The sequence below is a fragment of the Vitis riparia genome, chromosome 18 (assembly GCF_004353265.1).
Source record: "Vitis riparia cultivar Riparia Gloire de Montpellier isolate 1030 chromosome 18, EGFV_Vit.rip_1.0, whole genome shotgun sequence".
Lineage (NCBI taxonomy): Eukaryota > Viridiplantae > Streptophyta > Magnoliopsida > Vitales > Vitaceae > Vitis > Vitis riparia.
The window spans coordinates 3460927-3478261 of NC_048448.1; the positions used below are offsets into that span (position 1 = coordinate 3460927).

Genomic DNA, 17335 nt, shown 5'->3' on the forward strand with positions numbered 1-17335 from the left:
TCTATTGAAAATATACTAATTAATTGCAAATCTACTAATTAATTACAATTGAATATCAAAATGAAATTAAATCATTAATTTAGAATTAAATTATTGCAAATCTACTAATTATGTGAATTAAATATATAACTATGTTAAATTAATTCACTTGCATCTATTAAAAATATACTAATTAATCACAAATCTACTAACTAATTACAATTGAACATCAAAATAAAATAAAATCATTAATTTAAAATTAAATTATTGCAAATCTATTAATTATGTGAATCAAAATATTAAATGTATAACTATACTAAGTTAATTTACTTACATCTATTGAAAATGTACTCATTTATTGAAAATTAACAATAAAATATTATTAAACTTAAACAAATAGCTTAAATTATATTGATTTCATAAATTAATTTTAATGCAAAAATAATTAAAATTTAAAACAAACATACCTTGCAATAATTGAGCAACTTTGGTTTGGAGTTAATTCACAAACTTGACTTATAAATTCCAAAATTTATAAAATTTTGAGAATAATAACAAAAATATATATGAGCAATAGGAGATCAATACATTTTGGAATGAAATGTGGATGAAATGAATTGAGAATAAATTATTTATAGAAAAAAATTGGGCCAAAATAGGCGTTGGAAAGTGATTTTAATGTTGAAATCATTTATGGGTATTAGATCAAAATCTAGGTGAAATATAACCGTTAGATCATCTAGTAGCTATTGGGATCACTTTTCAATCGTTGGATCATCTCTCGGATTAAATTTGGGCCCTTGGATCACCCTTATGATCATTGCATCATCTTTAAAGATGCGGATATGATTTGGGTTGTTGGATTAAAGTGTACGTGATCTAGGGCATCGTATCAAGTCAATAGTGGACCATTTCATCTTTGCATACACAAGCGTGATCTAGACCATCTAATCAATGCAGGTGTGATATGGACCGTTAGATCATGCACATAGTGGGAGAAGATATTTACGTAAATCAATGATTTTTGATTGCCATAACCAATTTATTACGTACATCATCAATTTATCACCGTTTACCGATAAATTGTCAATATATCGACGATTTTTGCGATATTTTCACGCCTTGATATATTACACTTATATATTATTTCCATGCCCACGGATTTGGGACATATAGAGTGGTCAGTCCACGAGGTACGTAAGAAGTGGGTTATCCTAGAGCCCAATTTCCAAATGAACATTTAAAGTTAAGTCTGGCCCATTTGGGCCCTTAATTTCAAGCCGAATCAAAAGGGGCAATAACAAAACAGTAACCGGGGCGTTAGCAGCAAAATATGGAGCGCACGTAGCATTTTTCTATTCAAAAGCGCCAACGAGCCTTTTCAAAATTCAGTCTCTCGTGCTCTCCCTCCCACTCCAGTGGGGAACTCATGGCCAAGACCAAACCCTAGTCTCCGGAATTTGGATTGGTTCCGATTTTTATTTTTTCATTGTACGAAATGCCGTTGACGTCCGGCCATGGACGGGGAGGCTAACCTTCCGGCCCCATCTGCGACTGCCAATAATCTCAGCCGTCCGATCCTCCCTGACTCCTATCAGAACCGTTCGATCACCTCGTCGTCATCGTCATCGTCATCGTCATCATCGTTCTATTCATCTTCTCCGCCGGACTTTCTCCGGCATGTCCAGGCTGCCTTCAAGCGCCACCGCCCACTCGGTATCTCCCTCACTGAGTTTCGTTTCTATTCCTAGATTGTGCTGTACCGTATCGGATGTAATTATAATAAAAAAAAGCTAGGGTTTTGTTGGTCCTTTGGTATTTTCTCAAAATTTGCCGTCTTTGACGTTTTAACTACTTCTGTACAGATCTCTTTATTCTTGAGTGAAAGTAGAAAATAATAACTCAAATTCATGTTTCCTGCAAATTTTGATATGTCAAGACTAATTTTTTTTGGTTGGAGTAACAAGTCAGGGTTCCCTCAATTTTACTGTTTTTGTCCTCTCCATTTCTATTTGCTAAGGCTTCCCTTCTCTTTCCTGGCCGCATATATGATTAGGGGATACTGGTTTTTTCAGTGGATTAACACCTCAATTTTGGGTTATTTTGACTTTTGTCATGTCTATTATGGTATTTTTCAGGTACAATGCAGTCTAATAGTATTATGCCAAGGCGTATATTGGTTCCCCGGCGAGAAACCTCAACGATCACTGCATCAAATGTGCTTCCTACAATAGATGCCAAAAAATCTCAGGATGTGCGTCCTTCAATGCATCAGGGTAACACAGGGAAAGAGTTGGTTGTGGAGATAAGGAACAAGGTATCTGTTGTTGGGGAAACTGAAGAAGATGCACCAATAACTCCACCTTCAATTTCAGGCAGTATCACTAATGAAGATCCATATGATGTGCAACGAGTGCAATGCAAACCCGTTTCTGGATGCAAAAATACTGATGGGGTTTCATTTTCACATGTAGAATCTCAGCATGTTCCAGTTGTTGATGGTCAGAAGAAGGTCCAGTTTTTGCTGGGGAAAAATGCTAGCTCACAGGGTAATTAGTTGCTTTGTCTTTCCTCTGAATTGTTAGTTTAGAAATTATGTTACTGGTTTTGGTGCAAGTTTATATCACAGCGACATTGTGAAAAAAACACTCTGTTGTTCTAAAGATTGATAGTTTCATGAAATCACAAATATTGCAACTTATATGTGAGTTCTGCCACTGTGATTGTCATTATGTTCTTCCATATACATTGCGTTCTCTGTCCATATGCAGGGGCCGATGATCGAATGGCCACTGGAACAGACGACCTATCATCTCATATGAGTTCACTTGCATTGACAGAAATGGAATGGGATGTGAGCAATCAAGTAGAGGCACCAACTGATGTCAATCATGACTTGAAGCATAGGCATTTTCAGAACCTGGAATCAGATGTTACTTCGAGGTCTGATGGTGGGATTTCTTCTTTATTGGCAAAGAAACCTGTACTTGCTCAGGATCAGCTGCACCGATTCAGAAACTTCTTGCAGAGTGACATAAACCACCCCATGACTCAAGCTTCGGTGGCTGGATCATCATGTGCTACTACAATATCTGTTCATGCAACTTCTGCACCAGTTATCAATTCAACAACCTACTGCTCCTGTTCACATCAAGATATTAGTCCTCACCTGGCAGCAGAAACTCTGGGAGATGTTAATCTTAATTCTCAACCTATAAGTAAAGGAGATGTTCTGCAGCCATCGCATCCTTCATCTAAGTCCACCAGTGGAGTCATAGTTGACCGCACAGCAATTGCAGCCCAAGCTTCATCTTCTTCCATAGATACCCAGTCGAAAGTTAAGGAATATGGCTTTAGTGAGAAACAAGACAGAGTGCCAAATGAAAGGGACATTCCAAAGAATCCTTCTCCTCTTGATGATAATTCAACTAAAGGAAAAGGATTCACTGGTGATGTTACTGATTTACAATCTCAGGTGCCCTTATCCAAAAGTTCATCATCAGATGTGAAATTGGAGACCTCTAAATCTGAAAAACAAGAAAAGGTTGTAAGTGGTAAAGGGTCATCAGGGCCTCGCAAAAAGAATTATGATCCTGACATGTTTTTGAAAGTTAATGGTAAGCTCTATCAAAGGCTTGGTAAGATAGGTAGTGGAGGAAGCAGTGAAGTCCACAAAGTTATATCATCAGATTGTTCTATCTATGCCCTTAAAAAAATCAGGCTTAAAGGTCGTGATTATGCTACTGCATATGGGTTCTGTCAAGAGATTCAATATTTAAACAAGTTGAAAGGGAAGAGCAACATTATACAACTTATTGACTATGAGGTACTCACCTCCAACCTAAAATCAATTATTTAGTAATATTTGATTCTTATTTCTCCTGATAGTTATTGGTTTTACATGTGTTTTTTGTGCTGCATTCATTTTTTTTTGGGAACCAATTCGTGCTAAATTGTCTGTGCCATAGTTAAGAAATTGAAATCACCTTGACTATCATAACATTGTAGCAATGTCTAGTTGGAAAACAAGGTGTGAATTCTATATGCTGTCAACCAGGTTTGGATGGCCAGGCTTCCTACTAAATGTTAGCTTTCCAAATAAGTGGTCTATATCAGCTGATAGCATTTGATGGGCATGTGGTGCCTGTGGAATAGCTCAAGCGAACTGACCAACGAGAGGGGAATAGAATGACCATGCAGTAACTGAATAATGACCAGTTAGGCCAATTAAATTATCTGAGGATGGTCCTTAAATGATGCAATCATGGTTGTAGGATCACCAGGTTGCTGATTGGATTTAACCCACTTTGGTGACAGATAATTTGTCCTTCATTTATTCTTAATTTATGCAGACATTTATCTAATTAATTAGTTAGAAAGAGGAAGAAATCTGTCCTTAATTTATGTGGAATTCACCTTTGTTCTTAGGTGACAGATAAGACATTGCTCCAAGAAGTCATGAATGGCTCCATGAGTAATAAAGATGGCAGAGTCAAGGATGATGGATACATATACATGGTGCTTGAATATGGGGAAATTGATTTGGCTAACATGCTGTCCCAGAAATGGAAGGAAATGGATAGCTCTGATCGGACCATAGATGAGAATTGGCTTCGATTTTACTGGCAGGTACTCAAGCAAAACTTTACCTTGATCAGTTTTCGATATTTTTAGTGCCCTCTATTTCTGTTTTAGGTTCTTAATTTTGTTAAGGTTTCCTTCTAAAACATATGGTCTAACAGTTTAATAGTCATATTTGCATTTAACTGGTAGGATGCACAAAAGTTGTAAGGATTATGGGCTCCTCAATAACAATTTTTTTTTTTGCATAAATGTTAGTAGAAGGGTTTATTCAAAGTTAATCTTGATTAATCTGAACAAAGAAAAATCAAAATGAATACTGTTGAAATGCTTGTCAGCAAATACTTCAAGCTGTCAATACCATACATGAAGAGCGTATAGTGCATTCAGACTTGAAGCCAGCAAATTTTCTTCTTGTCAAAGGTTCTTTGAAGCTGATCGATTTTGGAATTGCTAAAGCTATAATGAGTGATACAACCAACATTCAAAGGGATTCACAGGTTATTTTCACGTATGCCCATTGTTTTTCATTTCTTATTGTTGTTGTTTTCTTAATTATATATATATATAAATGCAACAAAAGTAGGATGTTAGCATATTCCTCTACCAAGATATCTCATTGTGCCTCATCAACTGCTCACATTGGGTATGTGGGTGTGGATATTTGGGGAGGAAGAAATTTCTTCATTTCGGGAAAATGCACAAATAATTGTGAAATTCTGAATTATTCTTATTCACGAAAATCAAGAGATACACCAAAATATATATCTAGCCTTCCCTATTATAGGAAATGATAATTTTTTATATATGCGGTAAATCAAATCAATTCAAATTAGCTAGTAACTAATTTACAAATTAACAAGAAGAGATCTCTAAGGAGAAAAGTCCTAACTAATTACTTTCAGCATTCCCCCTGAAGCTAGTCAATAGAGATTCTTTATTTTCAGCTTGCCTATAATTCCTTGAAACGTGGTATTAGCTAGCCCTTTAGTTTAAACATCTGCAAGTTGGCCACTTGTCCCAATATATGGAGTGCAAATAAGATTGTTATCAAATGTTGATCTACCTCCACATGCTTTATTCAGTTATGTTGTACCAGATTATAAGCGATGTTAATTGTAGACTTATTACCATAATAAAGTCTCATAGGGTGATAATTCACAAATTACATGAGTGCTCGCTCGAAATGTCAATTCGACACTTGATCTTGCAACCATTGGTTGATTTTTATTTTACCAAGCGATTAGATTTCCTCCGAGAAAAGTACAATACCTTGATGTTAATCTTTTATCTAAAACTAATCTGGCATAATCTGCATTCATGTAAGCTTCCTATCACAACTCATTGATAAAAAAATGTAAGCTTCCTATCACAACTCCGTACCTCGTTTGAACAACAATCCTTTATTGGAAATTCCTTAAGTTAATGTATGATTAGATAGAAAGCTTGAAGATGAGTCTTTGGGATTCTACATAAATTGATTAACATTGCTTACGACATATGTAATGTCTAGTCTAGTATGTGCTAAGTAAATGAGTTTGCCCATTAGTTGTCAATATGTCACAATCTACAATTCCCTTCCTCTAAAACCTTTCCTAATTTGTGGTTTGGTTCTATGGGGGTGTCTATTGGCTTGCATCCAAGTTTCCTGGTTTCTTTGAGAAGATCAATCACATGTTTATGTTGTGAAACAAAGATACTCTCCTTAGAATGAGCCACTTCGATTCTCATGAAATAATTCAATCTGCCAAGCTCTTTAATCTCAAATTCTCTCGTTAAATACTGTCAGAGAGCCTTTTTTTCTCTAGGATCATTATCGGTAACAATGATATCATCCATATATGCTAACAAAGTTGTCACTCTCTTTGAACTCAAATGCTTGATGAAAAAAGTGTGATCACCCTAGCTTTGTATATATTTCATTGCTAATGTTATTTTAGAAAATCTTTCAAACCATGCTCTTAGAGATTCTTTTAAGCCATATAAGGCTTTTTTTTTTGCAGTTTAGTTCTAGTAAGACTTTTGCCAAAACCTAGAGGAATTTCTATATATATATATATATATATATATATATATATATATAAAGATAGGCAAGAAAAAAAGGAGGAAGGATTTTTTAGGAATCGGTATCTAATGAATTCAAAGGTTCCAGCATAAGCATAAATGAAAGGAAAAGGGGAGCGGCATCACAAAAAGATTCGTTCTGATGGGGATCAATTCAAAAAGCAATTGGGGTTATATATAAATATATGTATGTATCTTCTTCTAAGTCCCCATGCAAAAATGCCTTTTTTACATCAAATTGTTGGAAGCCTTAACCAAAATTTGCTACCAATGACAATAACACCCTCATGGTATTCATCTTAGCTACGAGAGCAAAGGTTTCTTAATAATCAAACCAATAGGTTTATGTGTGGCCTTTAGCTACCAACCTACCCTTATATTTTTCTAAAAACCCATCAACTTTGTACTTGACCATATATGCCTATTTACATCCAATTGGTTTCTTTCCCTTAGGCAGCTATACTATTTCCTATGTTCTATTTTTCTCCAAGGTTTCCACCTCAACCCTCAGGACTTGTCTTTAATTTTCATTGTTAAGTGCCTTGACAAGGTTTTATGGAATGGTTATAGTGTACAAATGAGTGATAAAACTTTTATAGGGTTGGGAGAAGTTATCAAATGATACAAATAATGACAATGGATGTTGAGTGCATTGTCTTATACCTTTCCTAATGGCAATGGGTAAATTAAGATCATTGTCAACATTTGAAGTACTAGGAGAGATGGAGCTATTAACTAGCCTTGGTTCAAACTCAAGTAGGCACTGGTTCAATGGTGGTTGTTCTTCTCCTTGAGTAAACTTGCATGATTTTGTAGTAATAGTTTCTAGACTAGTGTTAGTAGAAGGACCCAATTCGTTGATGGGTCTAATTTGGACTCATTTGGAATATTATGGACAAAATTTTTGGTGATAACCATGGTTTGAAATATTGGTAAACACGGATATATCGGTATTTGGATTTTATGGATATATAGGAAATATCGGTGGATATTTTGACAAAAATATCAGTGAGACGAAAATTATTTAAAATTCATGAAAATATTTAGAAAAACTTCAAAAAATGATAAAATAAGTAAAAATATACATATTAAAGTTATTAATTGACATAGATAAGATTAAGGAGGAAAATATCCGTAAGCAAGGATATATCGGTCTTAATATATAATTTATTATTCATCTTATCAAATTAATTTTAATTTATAAAATATTATAACTTCATTAATTTTTTTATTTTATATTTTAGTATTTTTTTTAGTAAATTTATATTTTTAATATTTTAAAATAAAGACATTTAAAATTAAAAGGATAAATATAAAAAATTTAAAAATAAAGTGATAGTAATTTTTTAAAATAGGATTAGTGGGATAAATGATGATACATTTAGTATTAAAACTATAATTTATTCAATTCAAATGCATTCAATAATGTAAAATAAATTATGATGCACATATGATTTTTTAATATTTATATTTTTTATATTTAATTATCATATAAATGATATAAAAAAGAGACTTATTAAGAAAATTATAATGTTAGTTTTTATTTTTTTATTAGTCAATTAAATAAAATTTAAAATAAAATAATAAGAATTTTTTTTTTTTTTTTTTAACAATGAACTTTAACATATTTAAATTGAATATATATATATATATGAGGTCTTGGTCCAGAAGTAGCCTGGTCCAATCCAAGCCTTTTGGTCTGGGTTCGAATCCCCTCAGCTGTGTAACGGCTAAAAAAAATTGTGAAAGGGTTGATCGTCTTCACGTTGACCAGATGGGTTATAACAAAAAATCAGGAAATATCCCGAAAAAAAGGCAAGAAACCCATCAGCTGATTATCAATGATGGATATCGTGTCGGCTCTTGCCCATAAGCAAAATTTCAGTGAAATATAATCGATATTTCGTGACATTTCAAACCATGGTGATAACAAGGGCCGTGTTGGTATTTGAAGGGACACAATTCATGGGCAATATAGGAAGGTCAAGCCATGAGGATGAGGAATCTTTATCTTCCAAAGGTAATGCCTCCCCTTGAAGATAAGAACTTGAGAAATAAATTTCTTTTTTTGCAAAGGTTATATCCATAGATATATAAAACCTTTTAGAAGGAGAGTGATAGCATTTATTGCTTTTTTGTGTAGGTAAAAATTTGTCCTCACAATGACATATCTCAATGCCCTTAGATCTAACTTCTCACAGTTATGTGCATGAATAGGAACAAATGACACATACCCAAAAACTGTCGGACTCGATTTATAGAAGGTATGACAATTAGGAAGGAATTTTGTAAGCACTTCCATGGGACTTTTGAATCTTAAGACTCTAGATGAGACCTAGTTAATAAGACTTTGGTACTTGTTTTTGAAACAATAATGCCCAAGTAATACCAAAAAGAAGACCATTTTTCCTTTCAGTGATCTCATTTTGTTAGGGTGTATCAACACAAGATGACTCATGAATCATCCCCTTTTTTTGGAAGTTTGGTGACAAGACTTGATTGAAGTAGTCCCTTGCGTTATTAGTTTTAATCCTTTTTATGCAAATTGATTTTTAATCATAGAAAGAAAGATGGGAAATATTTGCTTATTTTAGATTTTTATTTTAACAAGAAAATCCATGTTATCCTTATATAGTTATCAATGAATGACACAAACTATTTAGCACCAAAAACCTTCAGAACTCAATATGGACCCCAAATATCACTATGCATAAAAGTAAATGGAGGAAGATTTTGTATTACTCAAGAGAAAAGAAACGTGTTGATGCTCAACAAATTCACAAATGTTACAATGGAAACTGTTTACATCAACTAATTTAAATAACAAAGGAAACATAGTTTTGAGAATTCTATATGATATATGTCCAAGACGAAGGTGATGAAGTCAAATTTGCCTTTTATTGAAAGGTGTAGTTTTAGTTAAAAGACATAGAGAAGACTTTTTTTTTTTTTTTTTTTGGGCTTAAACACCCATTGGTTTTTTCAAGCCCATCCTTTGCCTTAACACACCCAATCGTCGTCCCTATAGGTTGGTCTTGAGACACGATAATTTTGGAAAAAGCTTACACAACAATTTAAATATTTGGTTAATTTACTGATTGACATTTAGGTACATGTAACACATCTTGTCCCCATTAATGCGGAGATTCACAGAAGTGATAGAGGAGTTAGAGTTAAGGGATTTGCTTCTTCAGGGGGGGTGTTCACGTGGAGTGGAGGGCTTAATTATCTCTTAAAGTCGAGAATTGATCGGTTTCTTATCTCTGAAGATTGGGAAGCTCATTTTCAAGGGTGTATTCAAGGTGTTTTGGCTAGACCAATATCTGATCATTCTCCAATTATTCTTGATGGAGGGGAGATGAGGAGAGGGCCCACGCCTTTCAAATTCGAGAACATGTGGCTGAAGGAGGAAGACTTTAAAGAGGTTTTGAGAAAATGGTGGGAGGGGATCCAGGTTAGTGGATCAGCCAGTTACATTTTGAGCGAGAAATTAAAGGCTTTAAAATTGATTCTGAAAAATTGGAATAGAGAGGTTTTCGATCAGGTTATTGTTAAGAAGCAAGAGGCTTGGTATTCAATGGATTTCTGGGATAAGGAAGAGAGGGTTCGTGTGTTGTCTTTGGAAGAAGAAGAAGCCAGGAAGGAGGCAAAAGAGATATATAAAAAGTGGGTTCTTTTAGAAGAAATGTCATGGAGGCAGAAATCCAGGGAAATTTGGCTGAAAGAGGGGGGATAGAAACAATAGGTTTTTTCATCAGATGACTAATGCTCATAGAAGAAAGAATCAAATAAATAGAGTCAAAGTGAATGAGAGATGGTACAATGAGGAAAGAGAGATCAAAGAGGAGGCTTGCAGGGTGTACCAGAGGCTGTTGGCAGATCCGGGGGGTGGAAGCCCAGGATAGATGCCTTGATGTTTGAAAGGTTGGAAGAGGGGGATGTAGAGGGGCTGGAGAAACCTTTCTACGGAGGAGGAGGTTTTTAGGGCACTGTCAGGTTGTTGTGGTGAGAAAGCGCCAGGCCCTGACGGTTTTTCAATGACTTTTTGGCAATTTTCGTGGGAATTTGTTAAAGAGGAGGTAATGAACTTCTTCAGGCAGTTCCATGAGACTGAGAGCTTTGTAAGAAGTTTGAATGCAACTTTCCTAGTGCTGATTCCTAAGAAAGGGGGGGCAGAGGACTTGAAGGATTTTAGGCCAATTAGCTTGGTGGGAGGGTTGTATAAGTGGCTAGCTAAGGTGTTGGCTAATAGAATGAAGGGCATTTTAGCTAAGGTCATCTCAACGTCCCAAAATGCTTTTGTGGAGGGACGGCAGATCATGGACGCAGTGTTGGTTGCTAATGAAGCAATTGACTCCATTGTGAAAAGCAATAGAGGGGCGATTCTCTGTAAATTAGACATTGAGAAAGCCTATGATCACGTGGACTGGGATTTTCTTTTAGCGGTGATGGAGAAGATGAGGTTTGGGGAAAGATGGTGCAGGTGGATAAAGTGGTGTTTATCCACTGTTAGGTATTCAGTTATGGTGAATGGAAGCCCTACGGGTTTTTTCTAAAGCTCAAGGGGGTTAAGGCAAGGAAACCCCCTGTCGCCTTACTTATTTGTAGTGGTGATGAAGGCCTTTAGTGTTTTGATAAAGAGAGCAGTGGCTGGGGGTTTCTTGTCGCCTTGTTTGATTCGGGGAAGAAGAGGCGAAGGGGTCTAAATATCACATTTGTTGTTTGTTGATGATACATTGATATTTTGTGAAGCAAAGGAGGATTAGTTGTTGTATTTGGGTTGGTTGTTAATGTGGTTTGAGGCAATTTCAGGGTTACGAGTAAATCTGGAGAAAAGTGAGCTGATTCCGGTTGGTAGAGTTGAGAATGTGGATAAGTTGGCTGATGAGTTCGGTTACAAGGTGGAAAAACTGCCTTCCACTTATCTAGGAATGCCGTTGGGTGCTCCATTTAAATGTGTTGTAGCGTGGGATGGAATAGAAGAAAGATTCAGAAAGAAATTGGCTATGTGGAAACGTCAATACATTTCAAAAGGGGGGAGGATTACTTTAGTGCGCAATACCTTGAGCAAAAACCACACTTAATAAGATGGTCAATTGTGTGTTTAGACAAAAGAAGCGGGGGGTTGGGGGTTAAGAGTCTTTGGGCCTTCAATAGGGCTCTCCTTGGCAAATGAGTTTGGCGCTTTTCAAATGAAAGAAAGGCACTTTGGAACCAAGTGATTAGAGGGAAATACGGAAAGGAAAGAGGAGGGTGTAGATCTTGTGAGACTAAGGAGGCTTACGGAGTTGGGTTGTGGAAGGCAATAAGTAAAATGGGACATCTTGTAACCCCTTCTTTTGGCTTTGTGGTGGGTGATGGTGAGAAGGTGAAGTTTTGGAAAGACAAATGGTGTGAAACCATCCCGTTGAGCGAGACTTTTCCTTCTTTATTTGCTCTAGCTTCGAACAAAGAGGCTTGGGTAAATGAAGTGTGGACAGCCGATGGGGAAAGAAGGGGAAGTTGGAACCCTTGTTTCAATAGACCTTTCAACGATTGGGAGTTGGAAGAAGTGGAAAGGCTATTTTGTTGCTTGGAGGGGAAGAAGGTTAGGGGGGATGAGGAGGATAGGGTAAAGTGGATGGCATCAAAGGATGAGGATTTCTTGGTGAAATCTTTGTATAGGACCATGCAGCCGGGGTTTTTTGTTTTTTTCCCTTTGAAGATTATATGGAACTCTTGTGTGCAGCCCAAATTGAGCTTTTTTGTGTGGGAGGCTTCTTGGGGGAGAGTTCTAACTTTGGATTGCTTGCAAAAGAGAGGTTGGGTTATGACAAATAGATGTTTTTATGCTATAAGAGTGAGGAGTCAATTGACCACATTCTTATTCATTGTGAAAAAACAAAGGAAGTATGGATGGTGTTTCTTTCCTTTTTTGGAGTTTTGTGGGTTTTTCCTCTTTCGGTCAAGGAAACCCTTTAAGAATGGAGGAGCTCTTTTGTGGGAAAAAAAAGGAAGGTAACGTGGCAATTGGGACCGTTATGCTTGTTTTGGGTTATATGGAAGGCTAGAAATTCAATTGCATTTGAGGATTGTGGGCTGTCCATTCAAAGGCTGAAAGTATCTTTTGTGTATTTATTGTGGTCGGAAACCAAATTGTGGATAAAAGATGGTCCTTCGACCTTAATAGAATTTATAGAGTGGGTGTGTATGCGTTAAGGGAGAGGATTTTTTTGTTTTGCCTTGTCTTTTGTTGTATGGGCCCTTTTGCAAGGGGGTAAGTCCCTTTATACTGTAATTCGATGGGTTGCTACTTTAGCGCCTCTTTGCAATACAATCATATACTTATTGATAAAAAAAAAAAAGAATAGATTGAGTGCATCAGTAAAAGAAAACATTTTTTTATTGGGGCAAAAGTTTGTTGATCATGTGGTCTATGGCTCCTGATTTAATGATCGAAGAGTCAGTGAAGGACAAATCTAAGGCCCTTAAAAAAAACAAATGACTTACTTGTTTGTGCCAAAAAACATATACTCAATTGTTTATCAACAGTACCCAAAATATTTCTCAGCTTATTTATATCTTCCTTGTTTAATTATCCAAATTCTTTACTACTAGAACTAGGTTTTTCTTGAGGGTCTCTTTCACAATTTGCCATATTTGCTTGACTTGTGTTGTCGCCATGCTTTATTTTCCCCATTCCGATTTAGGTTTTGAGGTTTTCCATGAAGTTTCCAATACTTCTTTTTGGTGTTTTGGGTCTTCTTGCAACAAGTACACCAAGGTTCTTTAGGGTTAGGGTTCTTTGACCCACTAGAAAGCCTAGTTTCTCTAACAAGATTTGGACTAAATCTGTTCTACTTTGTATCAACCATGGCGGAACCATCAATAAAAAACGGTTTAAGCATCACATCTCTTTGACTTTCTTGAGCACAAATAATGGAGATGACTTCATCCATAGATGGGGGCTTCTCCCTTCCTAGAACTTGGACTCATGCTTGATCAAACTCCATGTTGAGCCTAACAAGAAATTCAAAAATTTGTTCTTTTTCTACCAATTTATGGGGCATTGTTGCATTTTCACTGCATTCCATTTGGATCTTTTGATAGTAGTCAATTTTCTATCACAAATTCTTCATGATATTGGCATATTCAATTGCATATATGGTACCTTGTTTTGTGGTTGAAATCTTGACCTTGATTTAAAAAATTTAATCAACATCACATACCTTTGAATAGGTTTGTTGGATGGCTTCCCAAATCTTCCTAACTATTGTAAAAAACATACATGCTTCACTAATTTCAAGGGTCATTGAAATCCATAACAAAGACATGATCACGGAATCCTTTTCATCCCAACTTTGAATTTTTGAATTTAAATGGGTCAATTTTTCCTTTACGCTTTACGAAGATTTGCACTAACTTAAGCCATTGAAGATAATTCTCCTCAACCAAGCAGTAAGTAGCTTGGAGGTTTTGCAGTTTCCCAGTTAGTTTGGGTTGGCATAAAGGATTTGGGACCCTTGGATTTCTTCTTCACAATATGCGAGAGTGGCAGAAAGTGGGTCAACACGTGACAAGCGAATGACATGATTCTCGAGGAGTTAGATGATGGCCATGTGATGATGCATCAAATAGATGAAAGGGTCCCTGGTGCCAGGGGAAGGAAGATACGGGAAACGATTCATAATGATCAGTTTGTCTTGGTGGCACTTCGCAATAGAATTAGTGGTAAGAGTGCCCTTGAGGCTTGGCTCAAGTGGTAAAGGGATGAAGAGGCTCTGTGAGAGGTTTTAGGTTTAAGCCCCAATGGGAACAAAAAATTATCTATAAAAAAAGAAAAAAAAGAACTAGTGGCAGGAGTATGGTTTGACATCTCTAACATAGTAGTAGTGATGACTGCAGATAGAACTAACCAGAAAGAAATCGACGATGAAAGCTAATGAATCAAAACATGGTCAAAAAAGCAAAAAACAAACAAGGACAAATAGCAGTCAAAGTTTTCGCCAATCACACCGAGAATTGAGAGTTGGCTCTAACACCATGTGAAATTCTAAATTATTCTTATTTACATAAATCAATAGATACATTAGAATATATATATAGCCTCCCCTATTCTAAGAAAGGATAATTCATGATATACATGATAATTCAAATTAATTAAAATCTCCTAGTAACTAATTTTACATATGTACAAGAAGAGTCATAAAAGGAGAAAAGTCTTAACAAATTTGCAGTTGTTCAAGAAGAGGCTTAAAAAGATAAAAATCCTTATTTATAGGACTCAAACTTGAACCATAACCCTATAAATTATCATGCTTTTAGACAAAAGCCAACTTTAATGTGTGATTTTAGTTTTTGGTAGATACAGGTTATATCAGGTCGATACATAATGGCATTAGTCTAAAATGATATTGATTGGGGCCAATTTAGTGAAGTTATACAAATTATCAGATCAAATTAATGTTGGACCTGAGAAGTTAGTGCCAGCCGTTGTTTCTTCTTCTATAAAGATAAGAGACTCAATCCCTAATTTGAATTAACAATGTTAAATGTTAAGATACTAGTGAGAATCTAGATTTGATAAAACTTAATGAAGCATGATTCTATATAATCCTTTGTTTTCTCTTTAAAATTATTTTATTTAATTTATTCAGAATTCTGGATATTTGTAAACAAACTCATGAGAATAGACATGTTGCAAGTCATTTACAAATTTATGACCATGTGATTGTCTTGATCAATCATATTTTGTTCTATCCATAAATGTTCACATTTTATTGAGTTGGAACTAGAAACTTTTGATATTAAGGTAAAACTTAAGAAGAAGAATGAGAAGAAAGTATAAAAAGATAATATAGACTAGCTATAGGTTTGTCCAACTAGACTTCCACTTAACCTCTCATCTATTTAACCAAATTACATATTTGTGTTGCACCAAGCCTCCACATGATCACTAAGAAGCCTCAGTCATCACCTTGCCTTGCTCAATAGGCACTGCAAGGTGCCAACCATGGGGCCTTGGTGCTGCATTGTCTGAGTCAGTGTTGATGCTACAATAACCCTAGGTCCTTGAGGCCTGGCTTAAGTGGTTGGGGGTCAGGATAGTTGTGAGAGATTCCATGTTTAAGTCCTAATGGGGACAAAAATTTACCTATTAGAATAGAATGTGAAACTTACAATGTTAGGTTAAAGTCAAGAAGGAGAAGAAAAAGCGTTGAGGTTAAGTTTGCCTAACTAGACTTAATTGTAACTCCTAATTTTTTTATGTTATTAACTAAGATTACAATAATGCCTTGATAATCAATAAACAAAATCACTCCTAATATAGCATAATAAATAACCCGTTGACAAATTGAATTTCTTATCATTTTTATTCGGCTAAAATTTAGAACCATACTCCAAATATATATACTTTCAACATTTTTTATTGATCACTTGAAAAACAAGAGAGGTGCTGGACCCTATGAAAGTAATTTATGTTCTCCTAACCAGTTTTCGAATTATGTACAAGACATGTTTTGTATGCTTTTGCAAATCAATGGCCTTTTCTTTATGTCAGATAATTGGAGAGGAAATGCCATTTTTCACTATGCAATGATGCTTCTGAAACTATACTTTCTTTGTTTGTAATCTTCTCACACAGGTGGGTACACTGAGCTACATGTCTCCTGAAGCATTCATGTGCAATGAGAGTGATGCCAATGGAAACACTATAAAGTGTGGTCGGCCATCAGATATCTGGTCACTTGGTTGCATCCTTTACCAAATGGTGTATGGAAGAACCCCCTTTTCAGAATTCAAGACGTTCTGGGCCAAGTTCAAAGTCATTACAGATCGTAACCATGAAATAAAGTATGAGCCAGTCTCAAACCCATGGCTTCTTGATATTATGAAGAAGTGTCTTGCATGGGACCGTAATGAGAGGTGGAGGATTCCTGAGCTTCTTCAACACCCTTTTCTTGTTCCCCCAGCCCCAGTCCCAGCTCAGTTATCATCCTCTCAAGACCAAAGCTGTAAACTGCTTCAACTGATTACTGAAGCTTGTGCCAATGACCCGAAGGCTTTGATTTTATGTCGTCAACTTCAACAACTACTAAGGGACCCAGTCACGGTGCCAACATCTCAGGTACTAACATCACGAGACCAACAGTGTAAGTTGCTCTCCTATGTGTCAAAGCTTTGCTGTCAACTTCAGGAATATTTATCAGACCCCGATACGTAAATCACTAATTTTGAGGGTAAAAACATTGGAGAATACCTTTTAAAGGTCTGAAAAGCTATTTGATCCCCTGTGCCTATTCTCTTCCATTCCTTCTGTTGTAATAACTTGTACGGTCAACGCTTGTCGTGTTTTTTTTTTTTTAAGGGGAAAAATACTATGCAGGAAAGCTTGGGGGGAGTTTGTGCCTTTCAGGTCACTGATTCTTTGTGGTTTCTGTTCAATTTTTAAAGAAAGATAATGACCTTACCTTCATTGTCTTAGCCAAAAATAACATTTCTGCATGTGCTACTCAAGCCGACTTTGTTTTCACAAGTGGGAGTCAGTGCATCCATCTGGAAGGATGGACCCTTCCATCTGTTTGGGGAAAATGGAATTTGTTGCCTGCGATAATGCTTCAATCCATGATATTTTAGAGGAAGTATCCATTAGCTCTTCTATACAATGCGACGGGAATGGAGATTCTACTTCATTTTCAGTCAGGAATCAAGGCTGGTTGTATGGGACCAA

The 17335-nt window shown here is 36.0% G+C and overlaps 1 protein-coding gene across 3 annotated transcripts; it reads left to right on the forward strand.

The window, feature by feature from the left end:
- Positions 1 to 1336: 1336 nt before the first annotated feature.
- Positions 1337 to 17080, forward strand: LOC117907373 (serine/threonine-protein kinase MPS1). Of its 3 annotated transcripts, none has more exons than XM_034820889.1 (6): positions 1338 to 1695; positions 2118 to 2528; positions 2751 to 3805; positions 4408 to 4608; positions 4899 to 5060; positions 16250 to 17080. In XM_034820889.1, the coding sequence occupies exons 1-6, from the start codon at positions 1497 to 1499 to the stop codon at positions 16826 to 16828; spliced, it is 2607 nt and encodes an 868-aa protein (XP_034676780.1). In that variant the 5' UTR covers positions 1338 to 1496; the 3' UTR covers positions 16829 to 17080. The 3 variants fall into 3 exon arrangements, with proteins under 3 accessions (XP_034676782.1, XP_034676780.1, XP_034676781.1); XM_034820890.1 differs by having other exon boundaries at positions 1340 to 1695; positions 2820 to 3805; XM_034820891.1 differs by lacking the exon at positions 4899 to 5060 and having other exon boundaries at positions 1337 to 1695.
- Positions 17081 to 17335: the final 255 nt, after the last annotated feature.